Below are 27,957 nucleotides of genomic sequence, written 5' to 3' on the forward strand. Positions count from 1 at the left end.
CACAGTCTCCATAGATTTATTCTGGACTGCAATAAACAGGTTTTGTCTAGATCATAAATTAAACAGAAGTTCCTATGTCGGTTTGCTGTCTTGCCTGGATTTCTGCCTCCAGAGCAATTTTCCGTCTGTCCTCACGGTAGCCCTTCAAGAGCTGGTTCAGTAAAGTCTTCTCACTGTCTCTTTTTTTGACAATAAGGGGTGGGTACGGATTTCCTTTATACTCAATCACTGCCATTTTAGCCCGGTCCAGGTTCTCCCGATTGGGAATTTGGTACATGTTGGTGTAGTTGCTGTGATCCGAGGCATAGCGTGGAGCTAGCATCTTGAAGAGCTTATGGATCAGATCCTTTTCCTAAAACACAGAAGACAAGAATGAATGCAGTTTTTTTTCTACTCAAATAACTTGGCACATTTGGGTCAATCATTCCACTTCGCCAGTATGCAGGGATTTCCCAGAAGATCTAACAATGTCTTCCATACATCTCTAGTGTCACAAGGTTAAATCCACAGCAAAACGATAACACGCACTGGCAAAGACAGTATCTTTAATGTTCGTGCTTGAATGCAATAAAAAACCCCTGCTTTCATGTAAAACGATTAGAACCAAACATTAAAAGGAATGTACTTTTTAGATGTATAATAGTTCCTTGTGCATTCTAATGGAGGGGGGGAAGATAAACCCAAAAGCAGGTGAGACTAAAACTCTTCTGTTGGCTGATCTAAGGTGTGAGTGAAAGTCTCACGACAATGACTGCAGGTTCCTGAGCCAAAGAAGCTAGTGGGTGAAGGAGTGAGTCAAAGCCCCATGGAGCATGCATTGATTACAGTATATTTGCCATACATTTACTTGGCAAATGTAAACAAGCACTTTGTCCGAAAACCCGTCTTACGGTCATGGAGGATAGCTGATGGAGGAAAGGGTGAAATAGGACAACCAATAATTCTCCATTCCATGAAAGAATATTTAATTATAGTTTTGCATTTAACAAGCCTGAGGCGCTAAGGACGTGGCAAAAAAAATCAAAAGCTTTGAAAGAAGGGTATAAAAGACTATGGGGTGCTGTGGTTAAAATAATATAAAAAATATGAAAATACAATGCTTCTTAGACAGGTGTGGCACTGGAAGCTTGGTAGACGGTCAAGTTCTCAATCAGGGCACTAGAGAATTAAGGTGCCTGCGAGGTAGCAACCAAAACCTTAGTGCAAGTATGTGAGCCAGGTCAGTAGAGCAATCTATCTGATGATCTCCTTCCCGGATAACTACCATAGGAAAGACAGCAAACTCAAAACAACCCCTTCATTTAGAAGGAGTTGGCTGGGAATAGCATTACTGGCACTGACAGTACAGTCAAGTGGAATCTTGAATCGTTACACTCACAAACCTGCTATTTTTTTCCCTCTCGGAGGGGCAAAATCTATATTTTTCTTTAATGAAAACAAACTCTTTGCCATGTCTGCTATTGTGTGAGCTAGGGGCAGTCATGATCGTGTGGGTTCTCAATAAGGACAGCTGCTCATTAGCATGGGAAGCGTGCATCTCACTTCTCAGCTGAGCTCTGTTACGAATTGTGCTGTTAGAGGTCTCAACAGTCAGTGACATTCTTTATATTATCTGGGTGTGGCCACTCACTCTCTTATTGCTGGAAGCATTAAGGAGCGATGATGCCAACATCAAGTGTGTATGGCTTTACAACGTCAGCATCAATGGCTCTGCTCCTTGACATCAATGAGATGAAGAATCACTGGACCAGATGATTATTATTATTATTATGTTTCTTATATAGCGCCTGAATCGACCCCCGGAGGGGTATCTCCGCGCTTGCCTTGGGAACCCGTCCTGGCTTTTCCCTGTGAGATAGCCCCTACAGGGCATCCCCAAGGTGAAAGCCAGGCATCCCGCCGCGGGGGGCCGTTGTGGAGATTAAGCAAGCTTATTGCCCAGAGTTGCAGAGTGTGAACCCATGATTAGGTCAGGCACCGAAGCGAGAATTATCGAGTCCATGGACATTTGAGCTCAAGACCCTGCCGCGTCGGGAATTGAACCCTGGTCCCGGGTCTGACCTCTGCTTCAGGGTCTGCCTGCTCTAACCAGTGAGCCACACTTCTCCACTTTGCCGACTCTTTAGCTGGGATAAAAATTTGGAAGTCATTGGTCTTTCCAAAACATGAGTGCTGGCTTAAGATGTTGTGGCAATGGTCTTGCACAAAAGGCTCAGCTATAAAGATCAATGACCAGCTGCCAATCCTTAATCTTAAACTCGCGTTTCTCGGGTCCATGTGTGAGAAACTCATCCAATGCAAGATTTCTCTTTATATTCTGCGACTAGTAGTCTTGATTTTGTAATAGGACCCTACACCAGCAATCCCTGGATTGAAGTTACTCTCCATTTAAGAATGGTTCAATGCAGTTCACATACACTGTCTGAACACTGCAGAGTGTTTAAAAACAAATGTAGAAGCCACTCTAGCTTTTCACCGTCTTATGTTCTGTGAAACATTGTTTAGAAACAGCAACTGAGAAATCAAGATCTCAGATTCCATGAAACTTTGACTATTAAAAAACTATGACTTTTTTTTTTTAAACAGTGCATAAGGCTATGCTAAAACAAAATGTTTAAACAATATACGAGCAAGCTGAATTATCATTTTGCACTGAAAAAATATTTCAACAACATTGGCAATTGTAAATAATGTATGGTGTAAAAGGGAGATACCAAAATATAAAATACATGAGTTTATTTTGGGCGATTGAGTTGATTTTGATACTTATATTCTGCATTATCTAGTTGGAGAACTGTGCTGTATGTCGTCATTTTATTATTTTCTTTCTTACATCTCAAAAAAAAAAAAAAAGATTTTAAAAGACGTGTATTGGGGTTTACTGTGGGAAATTTTTCCCTCAAGGTTCACTGCCTAAAATAGCACTCTTACCGTAAGCCAGAAGTCAGCCATCCTCATAGCTTTCTCATCTGTGTCTCCTTTCTTTCCATATTCAACTATCTATAATAAAACAGATTAGTCAATGCTGTGCTCCTTGAAGGGGGTAAGCTCATACATTTGTCTGTGACAGCAAATAGCACCAACGCAGATGTTTTATCATTTTTAATTGTCACCCACAGTAGATAAACACACTATTGTTACCATGAGGCCTAACTCTACAAATGGTGGTAAAATATAAATGCTCTCCATCTCCCTAATCTCCTAATATACTGATGTGTGGTGCTAGGACTATTGTTCCCCTCTCTTCTCCATTCTATTTTCCGCTGAATGACCCTCTGCCACTTGTGGGAGCATGACCCTTCCCAATTCTTCCCACCTGTGAGATAATCCCTACCTGTTTTTTTTTTAATGTAGCCCCTTAACATTTATTAACGCCTGTAGTACAGTGAGCCACTTCTGTTCTTTTTACCTGTGCTAAAATGACTTGCCACCATGCATCACACTTGTGACAATGACTCTTTCTAATTCTGCAAACACGAGATGATGGACAGAGCGCTGAAACTTTTCAGACACTCACCCCAGTCACAGATCTGGCTTGAATCCATCATTGTTCTTCAGCTCACTTCGCCATCCCAGTTCAGACCCAGCTACATGCAAATCAGTCTTGACCCTGTGCCTCATGTGAAGAGTCCAGCCCGAACTGCCAAGCCAGGTTTTCCCTGGACCGGCAAAAAGCATCCTGGGGCCAGTTTCAGGGTAACAACCCTCATCAGCCAGGCTAGCTTGAATCCCTTGGCAAAGTGAGCAAGGGACCCATGTCTGGGCATACCCTGCTAACTAAGGGCCAACAAAACAAACACAAAGAGATGGCCAGAGTGCTGAAACTTTTCAGACACTCACCCCCAGTCACAGATCTGGGTTGAATCCATCATGGTTCTTTAGCTCACTTCGCCACTGGATGCAAGCTAGCCTGGCTGATGAGGGGGGGTTACCCTGAAACCTTTTCCAGGATGCTTGTTTGCGGTTCAGTAAAGACCTGGCTTGGTAGTTCGGGCTGGACTGTTCCCATGAGGAACAGGGTCAAGTGTGATTTGCACATGGCTGGGACTGAACAAGGGTGGCAAAGTGAGCTAAAGAAAGATGATAGATCCAACCCAGATCTATGACTGGGGGTGAGTGTATGAAAAGTTTCAGTGCTCCGTCCATCATCTCCTTGTGTTTATTTTGTTCGCCATAAGTTGGCAGGGTATGCCCAGACGTGGATCCCTTGCTGACTTTGCCACTGTATTCAAGCTAGCCTGGCTGATGAGGGGTGTTACCCCAAAACCGGTCACATGATGCTTGTTTCCAGTCCATGGAAGTACTGGCTTGGCAGTTCGGACAGGACTGTTCCCATGAGGAACAACGTCAAGACTTATTTGCATATGGCTGTGTCTGAACTGGAGTAGCGAAGGGAGCTAAAGAACGATGATGGATTCAACCCTGGTCTGCGATTGGGGTGAAAGTTCGAAACAATTCAGTGCTCCGTCCATCATCTTGTGTTTGCGTTGTTCTCTCGCTGCATCCACTTCATCTTCTGAAAATCCACCACGCACCACTGCACCCAACAGATCCCCTGCCGCAACTGGAGCAAAATCACAGAAGACCAGCTGAACACCGCCCTCACCTGAAGCCCACCCACAAACCCCACCGACCCCGACCCCAGCAACCTCGGCGCAGTCGTCGATCTAGCGTCTAACAACCTCGCCCCACTGAAGAATCCCGCCAACAGACGCACCAACAAGACTGCCTGCTGGTTCACCGCGTACCTCCAGACATCCAAACAAAACTGCTGAAAACTGGAGAAGAAATGGTGCCACAAACAGAGACCAGAGAACCAAGCAGCCCACAAGAACGCCATGCGCCAACACCATCATCTCATAAGATCCGCCAAAAAGCCCTCCTTCAAGGACCGCCTCGACAACAATGCACACAACAGCAAAGAGCTCTTCAACATTGTGAAGGAACTTTCCAACCCCAGCTCCAACACCAACGACATCCCACCATCGAAAGACCTGTGCAACTCCCTTGCCTCCTTCTTCCACCGCAAGATTGCAGACATCCACGAAAGCTTGGACAACCAGACCACCACGGCAGCCAACAACACACCAGACCCCACGGCCACCATCCACAGCTACCCCCTGCTCACCTGGACTAACAAACGACGACACCATCAAAATCATGAGCACCATCCACTCCGGCACCCCGTCAGAACCGTGCCCTCACCACATGCCGAGATCAACGCCTTCCCCAAGAAACGCAAGGCAGACCGAGAGACCTCAAGAACTTCCTGCTTATCTCCATGCTACCGTTACCAGCAAAGGTCATCGAGAAAACAGTCAGCAAACAGCTGACCCGCTACCTCAAGGAGAACATCATCCTGGACCCGTGCCAGTCCGGGTTCCTCAGCAACTACAGCACTGGAACGGCCCTCATCGCCGCCACCGATGACATCAGGGCCCTGCTGGACAACAGCGAAACTGCGGCCCTCATCCTCCTGGACCTGTCAGCCGCCTTCGACGCGGTCTGCCACTGCACCCTATGCACTCGCCTCCACGACGTAGGAGTCAGAGGCAAAGCACTGGACCACCTCCTTCCTCTTCTGCAGAACACAGAGTGTCCGCCTCCCCCTCTTCCGATCCGAAGCCTTCAAGATCAAAATCTGCGGCGTACCCCAAGGATCATCCCTCAGCCCGACATTATTCAACATCTACATGGCCCTGCTCACCCACGTCGCCAGACTGCCTGACCTCAAAATCATCTCCTACGCCGACGACACACAACTGATCCTCTCCCTCACCAAGGACCCTCTCACCGCCAAAACCAACCTCCACGAAGGAATGAAAAAGTCGCAGAATGGATGAAGAACAGCCGCCAGAAACTTAACTCGGACAAAACGGAGGTCCTCATCCTCGGCTCCACCCCCTCAGCCTGGGACGACTCCTGGTGGCCGACTGCCCTGGGAGCAGCACCCACACCCACCGACCATGCACGCAACCTGGGATTCATCCTCGATTCAACACTCCCATGACCAAGCAAGTCAACCCCATCTCATCCTCCTGTTTCAACACCCTCCGCATGCTCCGAAAGATCTACAGTTGGATCCCCACTGTCACAAGAAGAACGGTCACCCAGGCCCTCGTCAGCAGCAGGCTGGACTACAGAAACGCCCTCTATGCGGAAGCCCCGGCCAAACTGCTGAAACAACTGCAACGCATACAGAATGCCTCTGCAAGCCCGATCCTCGACCTCCCTCGCCTCAGCCACATTACAACCCACCTGTGAGACCTCCACTGGCTTCCCGTCAACAAGAGGATCACCTTCAAGCTCCTCACCCAAGCACACAAGGCACTCCACAACACCAGACCAGCATACCTCAGACGAGTCACCTTGTACACTCCAAACAGCCAGCCCCGCCGACATCGCCCTCGTCACCCGCATCCAAAGAGCGACCACCGGTGGCAGATCGTTCTCCTACCTCGCCGCCATGTCCTGGAACACCCTCCCCATCCTCCTACGGCAGACCAAAGCACCTACTGACCTTCAGGAGGCTACTCAAGACCTGGCTATTCGAGCAGTAGCAGCATCCCCCCCATCGCCTTGAGACACTCACAGGTGAGTAGCACGCTCTACAAATGTCTTGATTGAATTCTGTCTGTTTGCATTACAACCCTTCTCCTCAATAGTGATACAATGACCCTCTACTGCGGAAGCACAGCGACAATAGCCCTATCTCGTATTCTCAGTTGCTGTTCAATGGCCTCCCTCCCACATGTAGAATAATTACCTTTCTCCAATCTTCCTTTGTGTAGTACAATGATTCTACTCCATTCCTCATACCAGTGGGGCAATGACACTACATTCTATCCTTCTGGGGTGTAATGACCTTTGCCCTTTCCTCCCACCTACGCTAGGATCACACTCCTCCAATATTTCCATCTGTGATACACCCTTCCCCCATTCTTCTTGCCTGCAGTACAATAGCCCTACCCGTACTTCTTTCTATATGCTGCAAAAATGATCCTTCCCAGTCCTCTCTCAGGACAATGCTTCTCACATATTGTTACTGCATCTAAGGCAAAGACCACCGAGCATGTGATACTGTAAATCTCCCACATCTTCTGGACTGTGATAAAAGTACCACTGACTCCAATTTTCCCAGCCTATACAAGGACAACCACCCATCTCTGCATCCAGTGGTGCAATTACCTTCTCCCATCGCTCCAACCAACAATACAATGAGCATCACCAATCATTCTAAACTTAGGGATTTTCAAGGAGAATCATAACAGGCATTTGTTTATGCTGGTTTGAATAAAAAGGCATTTTGATGTCTCCACAAATAAAATCACACTCTGTTTTTTGATGAAAAGCTCAAAGTGAGCTTGTACACCACTACATAATTATTTTTTATTTTTGGAGTTCTCTATAGCGCTGGCCAGACCCGAGGGTATCGTAGCGCTTAACATTCGATCTGGAGGGAACAAGTGAGGAGTAGTACAGCACAAAAAGATTCATACAAGATCAGGGATTAACAAACTTCTTTGGCGCGTGAGAGGCGTGATTGAGGTAGTGTCTTTGAGGTAGTCAGGGTGAGCTGCTGAGGTAGAGTTCGGGAATGCGCGATTGAGGTAGAGGATTTTTAGGCGGCTCTTGAAATCTGGGAAGGAGAGGTTGGTTCTGATGTCCACTGGGATGGAGCTCCAGATTTGTGGGGCTTTGCCAGCAAAAGAGCGGTTTGGGGTTTTTTGTTTCCGTGTTTCAGGGGGATGAGTAGTAGTGAGTTTGAGCTTCTGAGGTTTCTGGATTGACCCGCTTTCTTGAGCTTGGAGGCTAAGTATTCCGGTTTCCCTGTGTGCAAAGCTTTGTGCGTAAGACAGGCCGTTCTGAAGCTGGCACGAATTTCCACTGGGAGCCATTATAAATCTTTGAGTGCGGGCGATATGTGGTCAAATTATTTTGCACCAGAGACCATTCTGGCGGCTGCATGGAGAGTGGTTTTCAGTGGCGCAAGGTGGGATAGGGCTGTGACGGATAGGGTTGCGATCCCATAGTCCAGTCTGGACAGCACCAGTGCTTGGGTGGCTTGTTGGAGATCCCTCTGGGGGATGTGTGGTTTGATGTTGTTGAGGAGCTTCAGACTAAAGAAGGCGCTCTTTGCGGAATTCTTAATGTGGTTCGTCATTGACAGTTTGCGGTCAAGAGTGATTCCGAGTGATTTTACTGAGTTTGTCAGGGTGAGATTACCTTTGAGAGCGTCAATAGCTTTCACCCATTCGGTGATTTGGGGGTTGTCGTCTTTGTTGGAGAGGAGTAGGATCTCGGTCTTTCCTTGGTTGAGTTTGAGGTGATTCGTCCCTAGCCAGTCTTGGATTTCTATGAGAGTGTTGATGAGCCTTAGAATGCCATTAAAGGAGGTTGTTTCTATGTAGATCTGTGTGTCGTCTGCGTAGAGGTGGAAGGGGATGTTGGCTTTCTTCAGTATGATGGTGAGGGGTACCATATATATATGTTGAACAGTTGAGGGGAGAGAACGGATCCTTTGGGGACCCCTCTGTCACGGGGAGAGGGTCGGAGGTGAAGGATTTTATTTTGACTCTTTGGAAGCGGTTCTGAAAGAAGGAGTCGGACCATTTCAGGACCACATCGTTTGCACCTACTCGTTCCTTGAGGGCCTTGATCAGTAGCTTGTGGTCAACCGTGTCAAAGGCCGCTGACAGGTCTAGGAAGATGAGTAGGCAACACTGATCCGAATCGAGTGAGTTGCGGATGTCATCTACGATGTTCAGGATTGCGGTTTCGGTGCTGTAGCCTTTTCTGAAGCCTGATGGTTGGTTTAATGCACATTTTTCTAGGATTTTCGATAGGAAGGGCAGACTTGAGACTGGTCTGAAGTTGTTTAGGTCGTTGGAGTCTAAACCTTGTTTCTTCAGAAGGGGAGTAACCTGGCCGACTTTGAGGCAGTCCGGGATGGTGCCAGTTTTTAGGGATCGGTTGATGATTTCACACCAGAGAGGTGCAAGGGTGAATTTGAGGTGGGGATGGGGTCGAGGTTGTGGGAAGAGGGTTTGGAGGATGAGATAAGGTTCAGTATCTCGGCTTCATGAACGAGGTCGAAGGAGGCCCCGGTGATCGAGGCGGGGCCTGTAGAGGTGGTCTCAGTTGCTGTTGGGTCGATGTTGACGGTCGTGTGAGGGCTGACGTCAAGAGATAGTTCGATCTTGGCTCTTTTTTTATTGAAAAAACGTGACGAAGTTATCATACAGAGCTTTGGAGGGTTGGGTAAGGGCAATGGATGGTTTGGATGTTTGTTGTTTGATGATGTCAAAGAGTTCTCTAGGTCTGTTCTTTGCCTAGTCAAGCGCATTGGAGAAGAAGTTAGTTTTTTCGTTGTGATTTTTGTACCTTCTTCTAGTTGCCCTGAGTTCTTCGCGCCGGGTAGAGGAGGGGTTCTTTCTCCAGTGACGTTCTGTGGCTCTGAGAAGCCTCCTTTCCTCGTTGATATCTTTGTTAAACCAGGTTCTCGATGGGATGTTCCTCGTTTTTTTTTGTTTCAGGGGTGCCAATTGATTTAGGATGTCGGACATAGTAGTGTTGTAGTGTGAGGTGAGTTCAGTAGCTGAGAGTCCTTCTGTGGAAATAGGCAGGAAGGAGGCTATTCTTTCATCTAGTTCGGTTGTGTTTATTTGTGATAGGTTCCTGGACCATGTGGGGGGGGGGGGGGGGGTGGGACTGCGATGGGGGGATGAGATTGGATCTGTTGCGAGAGTTGAAATAGGATTAGGTGGTGGTCTGACCAATCTACCGGGAGGATGTGGTCAATAGAGATTGCATCCTGCCGGGCGATGATGGCGTCCAGTGTTGCCCCTTTGTTGTGGGTCTCTTTTGCGCAGTGTTGGGAGAGGTTGTTGGGAGTGTAGAAGTTCGTAGTAACCAAATACGTATTTGAGATCTAGAGCCTAAATATAAGCAGCGGATACTCCATCCAATAAGAAGCTAGGCTCAACTCAATGAGAGAAAATCCACCTTTTACCTTGCTATGACGTGGATCATGAATGGTCTTCACAAATTAGTTACAATGGCATCATCATCTGAAAAAAGCCCTGCACCTCTTCTTAAACGCTATTTGTGTCCCTTATCCTCTTGCTTACATAGAAATATTTCTCAACCAATAACTAGAGGATAATATACTGACCAAATAATATGACAGAACAAAGGTCAACATAGCAACCTGTCCTCGGAATGTGTACGCTTCATGGGGTAAACATTCACATATTGGTGCTTGTGTAGGTTTTTTTTAAGCAGATTGTGAAGTGAGTCTTTTACACATTAAATAGGCAAAACAGGTCGGGGTCTTTTAGTAGTACGTTTATTCATCCAGAGGAGTCCACGTCTTGCAGATCCTTGCTCCATGAGTTCGCAACTCTAACTGGTAATGCTGGAGTTCGAAACCCTGGAGAAGGAACACAGAACAGAGAGTCTAGTACAAACGTGTAGGAAGGTAGGATGCTTCTACTTGGGTACCCCACTTTTTGACAGGTGCCAAGCTGGTTTTTGATTAGTCTGACTGGGATCCTGCTAATCAGGACCCCAGTGTATCTGCTTACACCCTACACGGTTATGTACTTAGGTACACTCCGGATTGGATACTGGGGTACCCTTGTCAGTCCCTAGTATATGGTACCCATGTACCCACGGAATAAGTACTCAAGATGACCACCAGGGGCTAAAGCATGTATTGTGCCACCCATGAGAGGCCATGCAAAATGGAACTACAGACCTACCATTGCAGCCTGGGTAAGTTGGTGCATGCACCACTTACTTAAGATATAGGTTTACTATATCTAAAGGGTCACTGCACTTAAAACCTATAAATCACCCGTATAGCAGGAGTTAACAATCCTGAAGGCAGGGTTCTCAGTGAGATGGTGCCACTGGATGAGCAGGACACCTCTGCAGCCTACAGAGCCCATTCTCCCGGGTTGTCAGTGAAGCAGCCATTTACAACATATAGAGTGGCATTATGCGACCGCGTAATGACCAACTCTAAAACATCTGAAACAAACCTGATCATATTTGGTGTCAAACATGTTGGAATCATACCCCCGCAGCAGTAACCGGTGTGGAAGGTACGATTCCACCCCTCAGAAGTGAGCTTAGTTGGGTCCCTGGTGTTCCCGGTAACGGCCTTTTAGTCCCAGGCAGCACAAAATGGTTGCTGCAGACCAGAGACATTTCTGCCCTCTGCTGCTGAGCCAAGCTCGAGCAGGGGAAGGTAGAACAAAAGGCATCCCGTCACAGGGAGGTGCGACTACCTCCTAGACAGTATTTAGTGCATTAGGGCTGCGTGTGTGCGCTTGCCAGCAACCGAACGTCTGCATGAGGGGCACATTTGGTGTCACTGTGCATAGTCCAGTTCAAACTAGTCCTGGGAGCGGCTGGCTGCTGCTCTGGTGTGAAACTGGACAAAGGACATGGGAGTAACTCCCCCACTGTCCAGACCCTCCCTTGGTAGGGTCCCTTGAATCTGTCCAACCCTCTCCTGTGGGTACAAAAGGGCTTACCTGTATGTAGGACCTTAGATTCGATGTGTACAAGATTCTGAACCAAAAACCACTGAACTTCGACTGTCTGGACACTCCCCTGGAGTAAAGGAGTCACTCCCCTCCATTCGCAAGCACCACAACACTGATGTCTGGTCTGCTGATCCAGAGATCCTACAGACTCCGAAGACTCCAGCAACACAGGAGGTGGGTTTCTACATCCCTCAAGGTCGGAGCTGCCCTCTCACCAAGTTTGAGGTCAGAGTCCCTCGTGGGAGGGCTGCAATACCCGAACCCCTGTGCACCGCATACATTTGCAAGTGCATGTGCTTGTTGGCGTTTCCCAAACAAGTGCATTGGGCTCCGAGTAGCCCCATCATCTGGCACCATTTCTTACTAGGAACTTCGGCCTCCTTGAGTGCTCCGTGGGCTGTTTGGAGATATTGTTCGAGGTCCTCTCGAGACTCCTGTGCCTCCAGCCTGTGAGTCCAATTGAGGGTCAACTGTGCTTTTCTTGGGCTCCCCTGGTTGCTCCAGGCCTGCCCTGACTTCCCTTGCTGTCATGAGTCCCCTGGACCTTGCTAGTCCGAACCATTCACATCCTCGACCTTCTGCATGGGATGCCATTGCCAAGGCTTGTTGTTGTTGGTGCTCCCGCCAGACATCGACCCCTCAGCACTCTACATCCATCCTGGGACAGCTTGTATCTCGCTCCTGGTCATCCTTGACTTCTCCTGGTCCCTGTAGCTGCAGAGTCAAGGACTCCATCAACCCACTAGAAGCACCAACATTGGTGGGCATTCGTCTACCGAGCCCCTGGCCACTCCTGAGTGGCCCAGACTGTCCCCTCTGCTTTCAGGTACTGTTCGACAAGAATCCGCCTTTGGATTCCAACAGACACTCTTCTTCCTTCCAGCAGAGGCTCTTCTTCGAAGTTCTCCATTGGGTTCGATGGCAGTTTCCAACACCACTTCCGACTTATGCACCCAGCTTCCCTGGGATAGGTAACCTGGGTACCACGGTATCAACGGGTGGGTGGCTCTTCAACCTTCCATCTTCCACTGGGTTTCTTTGAAGTCCACTGGGAAGGGTCCTTTAACTCTAAAACTTCAACCAAGACTTTCCCATAGAATTGTACAGAGCATGCAGTTGTGTTACCATACTGCACCCGTCCTCCGTGGGGTCCCGACTTACTCACCAAGGGTGGTTCCTTGGGTCCCAGCGATTGTACGTCCTCTAGACACAGTCTTGACTTGAGTCGTGGTTCTTGCACCACTATTTTAGTATATGGTTTGGTCCCCCCTGGGGCCCACTGTACATTAGTGCAATTTACTATCATTTCTGTGCTTAAGTATTGTGTGCTTTGTGATTATCTCCATGCAGGAGATACTGTGTCATACTAGATAGTGTTATATTCATAAATACATATTTTTATAACTACTGTGTGGTTCTCCTTTCATTTAACCAATACCATAAGGTTGCATTCTGGTAAAATAGGCTTAACATTCCTTCAAGTCAACGGGCGTGGCTTGACACCGATGGAGATGGGAGCCTGAATCCGAGCTCCCGTCGGTGATCCCTTCTCCGGGCCCATCTGGACCGCTGCAGGCGAGCCCCGGGAGTGACGACTTGCCCTGAAGGGGTCGGAACCTTTGAGGATCCTGGACGAGATCTGAGGGGAGCAACTAGCCCTCCCCTGTGACAGAAAACAGACTTTGGCAGCGAGTCCACGAACAGCGCAAAATGGTGGATGCTCGTTCGTGAGTGAGCCTGGAGCGAGGTGATGCCGGCTTGGGTGCGGTACGGCACCACTAAAACAGGATGGCTGGAACAGTGCCCAGAGGGGCAGTGGAGGCCGGAACTGCTGCTGAAGAGGTAGGGGCACTCAGAAGGGACCTGGCGGACTGGGCGCTCGGCGGCAGTGGGCCGTTTAAAATGGCGGCCACATTGCTGTGACTGCCCCGGAGGGGACGCCAGTGACAGTCGAACGCCCGGGGCTCCTGACCTGAAAGTACGGCGAGCGACGGCAGCGTCAGGAAAAGCCTGCCCTGGTGCCGGTGAGGAGGAGGTGCGGGGAAGTACTGTGGAGAGCCCTGGGACCTGCAGTGCGGTGGGTGCTCCCGCACGGGAGAGAGGCTGCGGAGGAGATTCAACTCATCTGGTGGGGCAGACATGACGGGGTGATCACAGAAGCGGTTGGCCCCCCCCCCTATACTGATTGAGCACCTTGAGGGAGAGCGAGCTGGTATGTGGCCAGCAGAGGGCAGAGGCAGTGCGGCACAGAGCAGGGCGCGGGGCTCTACAGTGTGCACCAGATTGACATGAGAGGCATAGGCTAGGAGGCCCCAGAGCGGAAGGCGACTGGGAGAGCCCTGCGGGAGGAGCGATCCGACGGTTGCGGCGCTTCAGGCTTGAGGCGCACACAAGAAGGTGGGCCGGAGTATGGACTGCCTTGCGTGGTCACCGGGCGGCCCACGGACCCCAGGGACACAGGGGGCAGAAGAGGTACGGAGAGGCTGGTGGTGGACTGATACGCCGGGAGACGGAGGTGTATACAAGACGGGGGGCCTGCTGGGGGTCAGTCTCGTGTGGTTCTGGGACGGCCTGCGGAGCAGGCAAAGCTTGGGGAGCAGGGCGGCGGAGGACAAAAGTACCGGCCATCGCAGGGGAGGAGCGACGGTAGGCCGGTAGAGATAGGCGTCTGTAGAGTGGAGTGGTGGGCGCACTGCACCGGAGAAGTAGTGACGAGGTGTCCAAGGGGTGGTATCAACCAGATTGAACACCGCAAGCGGGCAGGGGATGCCTACACTCACCTTTGCCCCGCTCTAGTGTGTGTGGGGAGCACTGATTACTGGACCTGCGGTCGCAATGGGCCGGACCACCAAGCGGCGGGAAAATGAGAGACTCAGGAGGGAGCGGGTGAGGACTGCGGAGACACTACGTCGTGGACGGGGACCATGCCGCCCCAGGGCGACCCTTCCCTTCAGGACATTCTGCAGTCCATAGAACGCTCCCGGCAAGCGGTTGAAATCTAAAATTGACACCCGCAGGGAAGATCTGGGCCTCCTTCGAGCGGATCACCGGAAACTGGCGGATCGCGTCACGGCCACAGAGGCAGAGATAGCGGGCCTGGGAACACCGGTCGCGGAGACGGCCAGCAAACTCACGGCCATCGAGAAACGGGAGCAAGTTCTGAACCAACCGGCAGAGGATGTGGAAAATAGGGCCCGCATGAATAACATTCGAGTCACGGGTCTGCCGGAGAAGGTCGAAGGGAACAATATGGTGGAGTACCTCGAGCGATGGCTGCGTACGGAAGTGGCGGGGGAAGGGCTGTCCCCATTCTTTGCGCTGGAATGGGCGCACAGGGTGCCAGCCCGGGTCCCCCAGCCTGGCAGGCAGCCGAGGCCGGCGGTGGCCCGCCTCTTGTTCTGTAAGGACAGGGACTATGTGCTTGGCCAGGCGCGGCTTAAAGGGCAGCTTAAAATGGAGAACAGCGTAGTACGGATCTTCCCTGACTTCTCCCGGGAGGTTCAGTAGCAAAGAGCATCCTTCACAGCAGTTAAACGGAAGCTGCGCCAAATGGGGGTGCCCTATTCTATGGATTTTCCAGCCAAGTTGCGCATCGTACATAATGGAGGAACCACCTTCTTTACCACCCCCCAGGATGTATGGGGTTGGATTGAAGGCCAAAATTCCCGGGGGCACCAGCGTGGAGAGGAGGGGCCTGCAAACAGAAGTTTGCCGACCTCCCATGGCAGGGGGCTGCAGCAAAGATCCATCCGACAGCGGAGGAGGCCAGTCAAGCTAAGGCCAGTGTGATTGCAGCAGTGGCCTCCTTGAGTACATCGGGAATCCAGGAATCAGCACCGTTTGCTGGGGAAGACCAGAGAGACACGTACTCAGAGACCAGCTTGAGTTTGGTGGGAGATGCTAGCCAGATCCTCCCGCATGTAACTCCCCGATCAGCGGACGACCTGGGGTGAGGTGGGCGGCGCAAGCAGGTACTTTCAGAACTGTGCTTGGGGGCAGGAAAATGGAGACTGATGGTAATGTACTGCTACCTTACGTTTGAGGGGGTTCCCTGGTGCTTATTTGTGATCTGTTGACCAGGGGGATCCGGGGGCGGGGCGGAGAGGAAGGCAACCTCTCGGTGGACTTTGGCCTGATCGTCACCTCTGAACTTGGGTTGTTTGAGCACTAAAGGGTGTAGTTTGGATGGGGGAACTGTTTTCACTTGTCCTGGGGAGAGGGTGTTGGGACGGTTATTGTAATGTTTGGGAGGGGCTAGTAGTTTGGGTCATGGGGAGGGATGCTGCAGTTGACGGGGGGGCATGTCTTGGTGTGAGGTAAGAGTTATTGGCAGGCTACGTGAAGAGATGCTAGGCCTGGGGCCTAGCAAGGAGGTGAACATGTGCACTCATGCAGCAGACACAGGCCGCCTTTAGCAAAATGTTGTGGAATGTTAGGGGCATGAATTCTATGAGTAAGAGGTATAAAATATTCTCACAGCTGAACAGGAGGGGGGTGCAAATAGCGAAGCTCCAAGAAACCCACATACTAGATAAAGAAGCAGAGGCTCTGCACAGGCGCCGGAGAGGGCAGGCGTTTTACACTTCATATTCAGCATTTGCTCGGGGGTGCTGATCTGGGTGCGGGCGGGGGTCCCCTTTCACCCAATAGAGCACAAAGTTGATCCGGAGGGTAGGTATGTGATAGTCTCCGGCAGGTTGGATGGGCAGGATGTTACCCTAGTCAATGTATACGGCCCGAATGTGGATCATGTTAGATTCTTGGAGCAACTGTCGGGGGTGCTGGCACCGTACATGACAGGGGCGGTTCTTATAGGGGGAGATTTTAATTGTATTGCAGATATTGACATGGATCTATCGCACCCACAGCTTAGAGATTCCCCGGTGCATGTGGTGGCTAGAGCGTTTAGGGCAGGCCTGTAGGGGGCTGGTGGATGTGTGGCGCAGGGCGCATCCGACAGATAGGGACTACTCACATTTATCCCACACTCACGAGTTACACGTCCGCTTGGACACATTCCTGAGCACACTGAGCCTCTACACCCAGACGGGGGGGGACAGAGTACCTCACTAGGACGGTCTTGGACCATAATCCACTAATGTTACGATACAGGGGAGGTAGGATTTTGCAGCCCATCCCTATGTGGCGCCCTAAACTGGAAGCGCTTGAGGATCAGGTATTCCAGTGGGAGACTAGGGAACACATCATACAATATTTGACTGACAGTGCGGGCACCACGGACTCCAGAATCACGGAATGGGAGGCCTTCAAGACTGATTAGGGGGAGCTGCAATGCGTGCTTATATAGGAGTCCACAGGACTCTCACAGCTGACTTGGAGAGAGCGGACGGGGTACTCAGGGCAGTAGAGAGGAGAAGGCCGGAGCACCCGGAACTGAGGCAGGAACTCATGGCAGCTAAGGAGGAGGTTATATGTACACAACAGTGGTCCCTTGCAGGGAGAGGAATAAAATGAGAATGAATATAGAAACCAGGAAATCCATTCGTGCCGACTGATCCGGCAATCCTGGTCCAGGACCCCAGCGCGATACGGCGCTTCCGGCATTTTCCGGCGTCCAAGGTTCATGCGGAATCGGAATACTCTCCCTCCCCGCCCCTGGACACTCGCAATAAATCAATTCCTGGAAATCCATTGGACCGAAATTTTAATTCGCTCCCGACCTAATTTCGTGCCTGCGCGCTCTTATATGAGCTCCTTCCATATGCCCCCTGGCTAAAGAGGCTAGTAACAAAAAAGGCAACCACTGTTTTGTCCTGATGATGGACCCCATCATTTAGTAAGGGGGTCCGAAACGTCGTCGACCTACTGTGTACCATATACCTGTGGAATCTTCTATACATAACTATGTAATGGTACCCATGAGTAATTCTCTGCTAACAATTTGGAAATTTACAGAGACTGCTGACTTTGCCTTATAATCCCTTTTGTGTATGTTTTTGTCTTTGTATTGTCGTGGGTTGGTACAGGCTTGTGCCGCACGCACGTGAAATGTTGAAGGTGTTATTGTGTTTTGTAAATCTATATTTAAATATAAATTTTGAGGACCTCTGCCTGGCTGGGCACGTCTTCACTAATATAGAACTGACTGAGTCTATATTCATTCTCATTTTATTCCTCTCCCTGCAAGGGACCACTGTTGTGTACATATAACTAAGCTCCCCGAGGTCCCTCGCCGATACTTATTGGGGTCCCCTTGTTGTTTAAAATAGCTAAGGAGGAGGTGGCAGTGCAAGCAGAGCGTCTACGGTGCTTTGATTACCAGAAGTACATGGACAGGACGCACGACAAGTGGGACAAAGATGGGAGACTGCTGGCACGGCTCGCTGACCCATCCAGACGGGGCAGTCCTATACTGACTATTCACGACCAGGGAGGACGTCTTTTATGTACGCAGGAGGACATTAGTGGCCGGTTTAGGGAGTATTACGCCCGCATGTATAAAAGCATGGGCAACCGTGATATGGACAGTATAGCAGGATACTTGGCGCCCCTGCCTCTCCATTCCTTAGCGGTGGAGGAAGCGGAGGGGCTAGGAGCGGCAATTACGGTGCAGGAAATCAGGGGGGCAGTGAAAGCGATGGCGCGGGGGAAGAATCCGGGCAGACGGCCTGCCCCAGGAATTCTATGCCACATATCTGGTAGAGCTGGCTCCCAGACAAGTGGAATTATACGCAGCTACATGGGAGAGTAGGAGGTTGCCGCCCACAACGAGGGAGGCGGTAATGATACCTCTGCTTAAGCCGGGCAAGGACCCAACTGAGTGCTCAGCCTACCGCCCACTGTCGATGCTAAACCTTGATTTTAAAATTCTCAGTAAGATATTGGCTAGCAGGTTGTTACCACACATGACGTCTTTAGTGCATTCCGATCAAGGTGATTTCATCCCCAACAGAAATACCACCCTGAACATTAGGAGGCTGTTTACAGTGCTGCAGCAGGGAGCAGCAGAGGCGCAGGAGGGGGCGATCTTTGCTATCGATATCGAGAAAGCATTTGATAGCCTGGAGTGGGAATACTTGTACGCAGTTCTGGCACGGAGGGGGCTGGGGCAGTACTTTATCCAGTGGGTTCAAATACTATATATGGACCCAGTGGCGCAAGTACGGACGGGCCGCACCATTTCCCCACAGTACGGGGTGGAGAGGGGTACGCGACAGGGGTGTCCCCTTTCCCCCCTGCTGTTCGCGCTGGCAGTAGAACCGCTGGCGTGCATGGCACGATTAGGGGCACCATATGAGGGCATTCGTCTAGCGGAGCAAACACACCATATCACATTGTATGCGCATGATTTGCTCGTTTTCCTAAAGGACTCAGGTGGGGCGCTGGAGGGAGCCCGGCATATGATGGACAAATTTGGAGCTCTTTCTGGGCTTTGTGTCAACTGGCAGAAGTCGCGACTCTTCCAGATGGTGGTGGTGGCCTTGCCACCTGCGGGCCTGGGGAACCTCCAGTGGGAACCCCGCTGCTTTAGATATCTGGGGGTTAAAGTGTACCATGATCTCTCGAATGTTCAGGAGGGAAATGGAAGGGGGGCTCTTCGGTCGCTTAACCACATCGCTGTGTGCTAGATTCCCCATCTGTGCTGGACCACAATGAAAACGGGTGTGGTCATGACAAGCTCGGCTCATCATGAGCACACGAGCACTGTGCTGCATGACGAGCTGAGCATGGAAGGGGTTAAGGGCAGTATGGCGTTTTGGGAGACGCTGCCCCTGTCAGTGGCGGGGCTCTTATCCTTACTAAAAATGGTGGCATTGCCTCGTCTGTTATATTTTTTACTGCACTCCCAGTGTGGATCCCTAGGGCGTGGTTCCGATCCCTCGACTCTCTTCTGGACGCTTTTATATGGGGACCCAGCAGGCACAGAGTGGTGCTGGCCACATCGCGCAGGGCGAAAGAGGAAGGGGGGGAAGGGGGACTGGCGGTACAGGATATGGAGAATTATTATTCGGCGGGTCAGCTTCAACGTTTCACTCAGTGGGTGGCAGGCAGCCTAGATCCGGGCAGGATGCCCCCATTCACCCAGAATAGAGCAGCTGTCCTGAGTACACTCATGGGTACCATCAAACAACATGCGCTGACCACTTCGGAACACAAGGTGATAAGAGGCTGCTGGGTCAGGTGTCTTCAGACTTATGCACCCAGCTTCCCTGGGATAGGTAACTTGGGTACCACAGTATCAACGGGTGGGTGGCTCTTCAACCTTCCATCTTCCACTGGGTTTCTCTGAAGTCCACTGGGAAGGGTCCTTTAACTCTAAAACTTCAACCAAGACTTTCCCATAGAATTGTACCGAGCATGCAGTTGTGTTCCCATACTGCACCCGTCCTCCGTGAAGTAGTGTGGCTCACTGGTTAGAGGCGGCAGACCCGAGAGCAGAGGACGGCCCGGGACCAGGGTTCGATTCCCGGCGCGGCAGGTTTCTGGACCAGGGTCAGCGGACTCTATAATTCTCTCGCCTCGGTGCCCACTCTGATCAGCGATCACACTCGGCAACTCTGGGCAATAGCTTGCCTCATCTTCACTAACGGCCCCACCAGACCGCCGGGGATGCCTGGTCTCACCCTGGAGATACCCATTAAGGGACCATCTCTCAGGGAAGCCAGGAAGGGTTTCGCAGCGGTCGAAGCGCCTTGGGACCCTCCGGGTAAGTAGTGCGCTATATAAATGCCTATACATTTACATTTACATTCCGTGGGGTCCCTACTTACTCACCAAGAGTGGTTCCTTGGTCCCCAGTGATTGTACGTCCTCTAGACACCGTCTTGACTTGAGTCGTGGTTCTTATACCACTATTTCAGTATATGGTTTGGTCCCCCCCTGGGGCCCACTGTGAATTAGTGCAATTTATTACCATTTCTGTGCTTAAGTATTGTGTGCTTTGTGATTATCTCCATGCAGGAGATACTGTGTCATACTAGATAGTGTTATATTCATAAGTACATATTTTTACAACTACTGTGTGGTTCTCGTTTCATTTAACCAATACTATAAGGTTGCATTCTGGTAAAATATGCTTAACATTCCTTCAAGACTAAGCCTGAAGGCTACTCTCCACAGCTACCACTTGGCTAGCTTTTCTAAGGTTATATTTGACCTCTTAAATCATCATAAGGGTTATTTGGACTGGTGCAAGGTGCCCACTTTAATTAGTGGCAGCATATATCAGGCCAACTTCTCACACCACGTAATCATGTTGTGGCCCAAATACAACACAAAGGTAGGACAGATAAAGTAGCAACCCTAAAAAGATATAAGAAATGAGGCACAACAAGTAAAAATTATATTCCAAAGATCAGAAATGTTGGTTAAGTGGAAATGAACCTCCTGGTTTGCAACTTAGCCTTTAGAACACATATTCTCCCTGCGAGATTCCTGTGCGTTTTATGCACGTATGTAGGTAAGGACTAAAGTGCATAACATGGAACCTATAACATGGATAGGATGAAATATCTGTTCTACAATAGCGAAAGTAATAAGGAAGGACAAAGCACCATAGAGGGCTAGGTGACAAATATGGTACTTAGATGACTAAGAAATCAAAAGATGAACAGTTCATATTCTTAGTTAAATCTCTGAACAAGAAACGAAGATCACAAAAGGACATGGATAAAATTGTAGTTTTACCAACATTAAGAACTAGGGAAATACATTTAACACACCCTGGTGAAATCACCACACACTGTGCCAGGGCTGGTGGGCTGGTTTTAGTGCGGTACAACTGGTGCAGCCGTACCTGGTGCAGTGCTCAGGGGCACTATGTTAGAAATAACTTAAGGTTTTAAAAGCACCTGCTGCAGAGTTCCTTTTGTGCCCAGCAGTTTTCAGGCAACAATATATAGGTCAACATAACTCTGATGATCAATGTTTCTACTGGAGAAGATGGAGCGGTGTCCAGTGGCAGTCTGACTCATCATAAAGTAGCGTAGAAGATTAAAATGCCTGTGCAAAGAAGGTGTGCCATGCAGATTACAGAACTGTATTTTATGTGGATAGCTCAGTTTGTTACTACTTTGGTCAGGGATTATTTTGTTGCTTGCTGTTCATAAATTACAATCCTAATATAGTACACTCTACTACTCGAAGACCGGAAGGAAAAACGACCTCTATTAGCTACATCAGTACTCAAAGGAGCACGAAGCTACTCCCCAGAACGGGAAAAACATCATAGGAAACCACAAACTCCAACGTTCCAACGAACAGACTCCTTCAAAGAAACAATTACTCGGACAATAATCGGAAGGGCCACAAACTGACAAATCAAGCCAGTTATAGTGGACAAAATTGCAGGTCCCAACAAAAGAAAAGACAAATTTAAAATTTGTAGTTGGAATATAAACGGCTTAGGAGACAAATTGGAGGATCCTGAAACACTGAACTACCTGCAATCTTTCGATCTGATTCTCCTCCAGGAAACATGGGAGCCCAATGAAATAACTCTGCAAGGATTTACAGCTTGGACACACCCGGCCCGCAAAGAATCCCATTATGGCCGCTGCTCCGGCGGCCTGGCAATCTTCACCTCAATACCAGTAATAGGAGAAATTAAATTACTAACTACAAACCTTACTCCGCTGAATGCAATTCAGGCGATATCAATCACAATAGGAAAAATTCAGGAAAGTCAACAGCTACCTTTAGTCAACACCTACATTCATCCCAAGAAAAAGCTGTCTGGGTCAAATGAATTAGTCCGAGAACTAACAAGACTCACGGAGGACGAAGAAACAGAAAACATACTAGTGGGAGGCGACTTCAACCTCCAGTTATTCGGTGAACCGACAACCGATGAGATGACGCAAGAAATGGACAGTATGGAAAATTCCTCCTCAAAAAAAATCCCCACAGTTACAAACACAGCAACACTGCATCCAGGCTATTAAAATCTCTAGAGAAACTGAACCTGCGCGCCCTTAACGGCCGTTTCAAAGAGGACATTCCTCTAGTACCAACATTTCATTCGTCATTGGCATCATCCTATTTAGACTTTATTCTAGTTACACTCCGGTTGTATGATAATGTACAACATTTTAAGATAGGCGACAGAGCCCAGAGCGACCACTTGCCGCTAGAAGCCAACCTAGCACTAACCTGCAAGAACGAAGCAATCGAAATCAGAAGTATGTGCACAGAACATACTACCGACTATAAACGAATACGATGCAAGATCTCGGACATAGAAACTCTTACAAACAGTGCAAAAACAATAATACAGGAAACACACAATACACCAGACAACCCCATTACCTTATGGGAAAAATTTACAACGGTACTAGGAGAAAAACATGCCATAAGGAAGACAGACCAAAAAGGGAACACTACTAGGTATACGTTTGGCAAAGTAACAACAGTAGAAATAAAAAATATCAAGCTCGAAATAAAGAGGATCCTCAAACAGCTCCGGCAAGCTCCAAATAACCCGGAAATTCAACTGCAGTTACGTAGGTCAAAGGCACTGCTACAAAAGAAAACTTGGCAAAGGAAGCGGGAACTGAACTAAGATCTATGGGCAAAGATTTTACACAACTCAAAGCAGAAGAACAGCTCTAGCTTTTGGAAGATGATTCACAGGCTCCAACAGCCAAACCACAGAGGTATTACTTCTGAAATACCGGAATCGGTTTGGGCCAACTACTTAACAACTCACTTTAACACAACTGATCCCGCAAAAAAGAAAGCCGAGGGGACAAACTCGGAAAAGGGAGCTTCCCTCCAACCAGGAAAAAATGATATTCAAGCCAAAAAAGAAAACCAAGCATCAAACATGGAAACAACTGGGCCGCACATTCTAGCAGTGAACGATGCCACCTGCAAGATAGTCGATTCTAGTAAAAAACAGAACCCGGACTATCGCTCCAAGAAACAACAGACACGATCCTCAAACAAATTTCAAAGGGAAAACTTGAGGGGGCGCCAGGACCAAACGGGATCCCTCCTATATTATATAAACAGGATCCGGCCTTTTGGTGCTCCACATTGATCCCAATATTCTATGAAGCAAGGGAAATAGGAAAAATACCAGCATCTTAGAGAGGCTCGATAATAAGCCCAATCTATAAAAAAAGGCGCACGGATCGACCCAAGCAGCTACCGGTTGATTGCCCTGTTAGATGTAGAAGCGAAGTACTACGCAAGCCTCATTTTGAAGGATCTAATAACATGGGCAACAAAAGAGAACATCATCCCAGCTACTCAGACGGGCTTTCGGACGGGTCAGGGAACCCTAACCAACATCATGGCATTAACCCTACTGTCCGACGCAGCAAAAACGGCAAAAAGCTCTCTGTTTGTATGTTTCATTGACTACAGTGCCGCATTCGACCATGTAGATCGACACAAACTATGGCGGAAGCTGAGCTCATGGGGAATCCCTGGCCCCCTTCTACAGCAGCTGGAAATGCTGCATACCGATACACGGCTCCAAATAAAACTGGGATCTGGTACACATCTATCGAGGAAAATAAAGACCAGCAAAGGCCTGAAGTAGTGTGGCTCACTGGTTAGAGGCGGCAGACCCGAGAGCAGAGGACGGCCCGGGACCAGGGTTCGATTCCCGGCGCGGTAGGTTTCTGGACCAGGGTCAGCGGACTCGATAATTCTCTCGCCTCGGTGCCCACTCTGATCAGCGATCACACTCGGCAACTCTGGGCATTAGCTTGCCTCATCTTCACTAACGGCCCCACCAGACCGCCGGGGATGCCTGGTCTCACCCTGGAGATACCCATTAAGGGACCATCTCTCAGGGAAGCCAGGAAGGGTTTCGCAGCGGTCGAAGCGCCTTGGGACCCTCCGGGTAAGTAGTGCGCTATATAAATGCCTATACATTTACATTTACAAAGCAGGGCTGCGTCCTAGCACCAACACTGTTCAACCTCTTCCTTGCGGATCTTCCTGAAGAGTTAGAAACAGTCACATCACACGCACCCCGGCTAAGAAATATCACGCTCTCAAATCTGCTTTACGCAGACGACCTAATCTGCTTTACGCAGACGACCTGGTCCTTATCAGCCGGTCTCCCATCGGCCTTCAAAACCTTCTAGATAAAACAAATACATTTTCCAAAGCAAACTCCTTAACAATTAACCTGGACAAAACCAAGGTCATGCCGATGAACTACAATAAAAAACAGAAGCCCGCATGGTATCTGGACAAAGACTAGAACTGGTAGCCTCTTACAAATATCTAGGAGTCATAATAGAGGGCAACAGCTCCTCCAAGCACCAACTAGATGCCATTCGCAGGAAGGGCATGACCTTTCAAATATCAATAAGACTCTTGCAGAAAGTCCTTCCCGACAGGACACTAGCGCCACTTCTACAGGTAATAAAAGCTCGCCTACTGCCAATGCTCTCCTACGGCAGCGAATCAATGCGGGGTAATGACGCAAGCACCCTGGACAAAACCATCAGTCATGCATATAGGGCAATTTTCCATCTCCCAAAAAACTCCTCGCCTGCCCAAATTCGTCTTGAATTCGGACTATTGAAACAATCGGTGGAGAGGAAAGGACAATATGTAAAAAGTTGGCGCAAAACCAAAGAATCGGAGCAGGGATCGCTAAATGCGAACCTATGGACCGAGCTTCACGCCAAAGAAATCTCCCCAGCAAGGGCCTACTTAATAAACTCATTGGAGAGCCTGGGATTAAATACGCTCTGGGAAACAAGTACGGACTTTGGGACTTTTAAGAAAACGGTGACAAAGGTCACAAAACTGGTCTCCTCACTCGAGGATAGAGCCAATCTGACCAGGAGAGCACACGGATGGGTAGTGCTCGAAGGGTACGGAGCCATCAAGCCACAAGAATATCTATTAAGGGGCCTTACACAAAAAATAAAAATAAAAAGCAAGTTCTTAAACATGCGCTTAGGCAACATACCCATAGCACATCACCTGGAACCTTGGAAAAGGCCCGATCCGTCTAACACATGTCGCCTTTGCCAATCTGCAACGGAGGACCTTATACATATTATATGCATCTGTAAAGCTTTTGAGGATATAAGGCGGTCAATGCTCCGGCCCCTATGGAACCAGAAGGGTGTAAGATCATGTAGGCAAGCAGTAATGCTCTGCTTCGACCCCAACGAAACCCAGTTAAACTGTAGAACAGTTAAATATTTCGAAATAGTGGCCAAAAAATTAAATGAAACAGAACAAGTACGCGAAAAACCAACCGCACTGGGACAAAGGTAACCGTCTCAAATGACCCTTAATAAAAGTATTAAGACTGCTGAGTGAAAATTAATTAAATCAGGGGAACATAGATCCTGCAATTACCTTATAACTACAAGAACTACAACTAACAATAGCAGCGATCAACAGGAAGATCCACTTAACCAATCACACTCTTCGAGACTTTATTTATGTGCAACATCCTTTTCGCTAGGAAAAGTTTTACATAGTCAAAAGACTTTGAATTTGGAAATCTGATGTACATAATGTGTTTTTTAAAACATTTTAACGTACTGATTTTTCGTCTCATTAACTTGCTCATAAATGAAATTGTTTAATTCCTTTTTAAATTGTAAATAATACTGTTTTTATGTACTTTGTATGATTTTAACAAATCGAATAAAGTTAATTTGACTGACTGACTGACTTTTAAATTTATTTTAATCTTTGTGTAAAATTGTGAGTTTTTATTAACTGTGCAATAAACAAATTCAAATTCAGTGATTTATGAACTGCCATCAAAGAGTTGCAAGCAAACTGCATAGTATAGGTTGGGACGTTTTTTTGTTTTTTTTAACTCTAGTCTCTCATTATCCATTCTTAATATTGCTAACAAAAAAAAAGTTTGTTTGCATATAAATACATTCTTATTATTAAAGCTAACCCCAACCAGAGCGTTACAACAGATCAAATATATGTGAAACAAGGGCAATGGAGAGAATATGAGAAGGCACTGTTGGAGGGTGGTAGTGAATGGAGAAGAAAGGGGGGGGGGGAAGAAGGTGTGAGGGGGGGGGGAAGAAGGTGTGAGGGGGGGGGGAGAAGGTGTGAGGGGGGGGGGAGAAGGTGTGAGGGGGGGAAGAAGGTGTGAGGGGGGGGAAGAAGGTGTGAGGGGGGGAAGAAGGTGTGAGGGGGGGGAAGAAGGTGTGAGGGGGGGAAGGTGTGAGGGGGGGAAGAAGGTGTGAGGGGGGGAAGAAGGTGTGAGGGGGGGAAGAAGGTGTGAGGGGGGAAGAAGGGGTGTGAGGGGGGAGAAGGGGTGTGAGGGGGGAGAAGGGGTGTGAGGGGGGGGAAGAAGGTGTGTGAGGGGGGAAGAAGGTGTGAGGGGGGGGGAAGAAGGTGTGAGGGGGGGGGGGAAGAAGGTGGGGGGGGGGAAGAAGGTGTGAGGGGGGGGAAGGTGTGAGGGGGGGGGTGGGCAGAAGAGGGTGGAGAGCCCAGGAAGCATGATTGTGACACCAACCACCGCCAGCCATGAAAGCCAGCCCTGCATCGTGACGATCGAACACTAAACAGCGGCACTAGAAGCAAGCCAGAACATACTTCTCAACAGAAGCAGTGGCTTAGGAACCTTTCAACAGACATTCCTTGACCCAACTCAGGCCATACGTTGGCGAGGTCTGCCACCATGTGGCAGGGACCGATTCTCCGGTCAATGAAGTTTTACCGAGCCCAAGTTTGGTCTTCACTAATCACTTTACGGTGTGGCACATCGATACCCCCCCCCCCCGCGCCCGCTTCCATCGGTCAGCCCCAGTCGCGTGCTCACCCTCTCGGCGTAGAAGCGCAGCTCGTCGGCGCGAGCCCAGGTCGTCTGTATGCGCTCGTGCCGCACCAGCGCCGTCAGCAGGTTCCGCAGCAGGTCCAGGCGCGAGCGGGGCCCCTGCCCCATGCGGCGAGCGACGCGGCCATGGGAAATCCATAGAGCAGGAAAGAGCCGCATGGCGCCCGGAATCGGTGCGTGGGATGAGAGAGGTAACGCGGCCGAGCGTCAATGTGTCCAGAGCTGCAGAATAGAGGTGACCGATGCCACCGGAAGTGAACTGTACAGATTGGAAATCGTTTGGACTTATTGCTGGTAGTCAAGCGTGCCGAGCGGAAGAGGTGGTTGATGTTGTTGTTGCCGGAAGTTAAACTGTGCGGGGCGGAAGCGATTTATTAGTGCCGCTGCCTGAAGTGGTAGAGGTAGGCGGCAGTGGATACCTGCAATGAACTACAAACCGGCTATTGTTCGTTACAGACCCTAAAAATGCTGCATCCACTTTTTCCAGACCTGAACGCACTGTAGATTCCAATGGGGGAAGTGCTCCCTCTGACAAGGACGGGACAGCACAGACCTGAACTATTAGGGGTGAAACCGGACAGGTGGCAACACCATTTCTGGAGGGTGAGTAGCACGATAGCAACCTTTCTAGGTATTGAATACAGACTGTGC

The 27,957-nt window shown here is 49.3% G+C and overlaps 2 protein-coding genes across 3 annotated transcripts in view; one reads left to right on the forward strand and one right to left on the reverse strand.

Moving 5' to 3' along the window:
• Positions 1–27,658, reverse strand: MRPL17 (mitochondrial ribosomal protein L17). The gene is made up of 3 exons (XM_086937467.1): positions 27,292–27,658; positions 2,932–3,000; positions 1–352 (listed from the first exon to the last, which is right to left on the reverse strand). The coding sequence occupies exons 1-3, from the start codon at positions 27,463–27,465 to the stop codon at positions 59–61; spliced, it is 537 nt and encodes a 178-aa protein (XP_086793593.1). The 5' UTR covers positions 27,466–27,658; the 3' UTR covers positions 1–58.
• ZNF410 (zinc finger protein 410) overlaps positions 27,599–27,957 on the forward strand; it is a 273,798-nt gene continuing 273,439 nt past the window's right edge. The window contains exon 1 of one of the 2 annotated variants that reach the window (XM_086937465.1): positions 27,599–27,909. In XM_086937465.1, the coding sequence (XP_086793591.1) occupies positions 27,817–27,909 (93 nt within the window). In that variant the 5' untranslated portion in view covers positions 27,599–27,816. The remainder of the gene's footprint in view (positions 27,910–27,957) is intronic. The other variant, XM_086937466.1, reaches the window with a different exon arrangement.

This window comes from Lissotriton vulgaris, chromosome 9 (genome assembly GCF_964263255.1).
Source record: "Lissotriton vulgaris chromosome 9, aLisVul1.2, whole genome shotgun sequence".
Lineage (NCBI taxonomy): Eukaryota > Metazoa > Chordata > Amphibia > Caudata > Salamandridae > Lissotriton > Lissotriton vulgaris.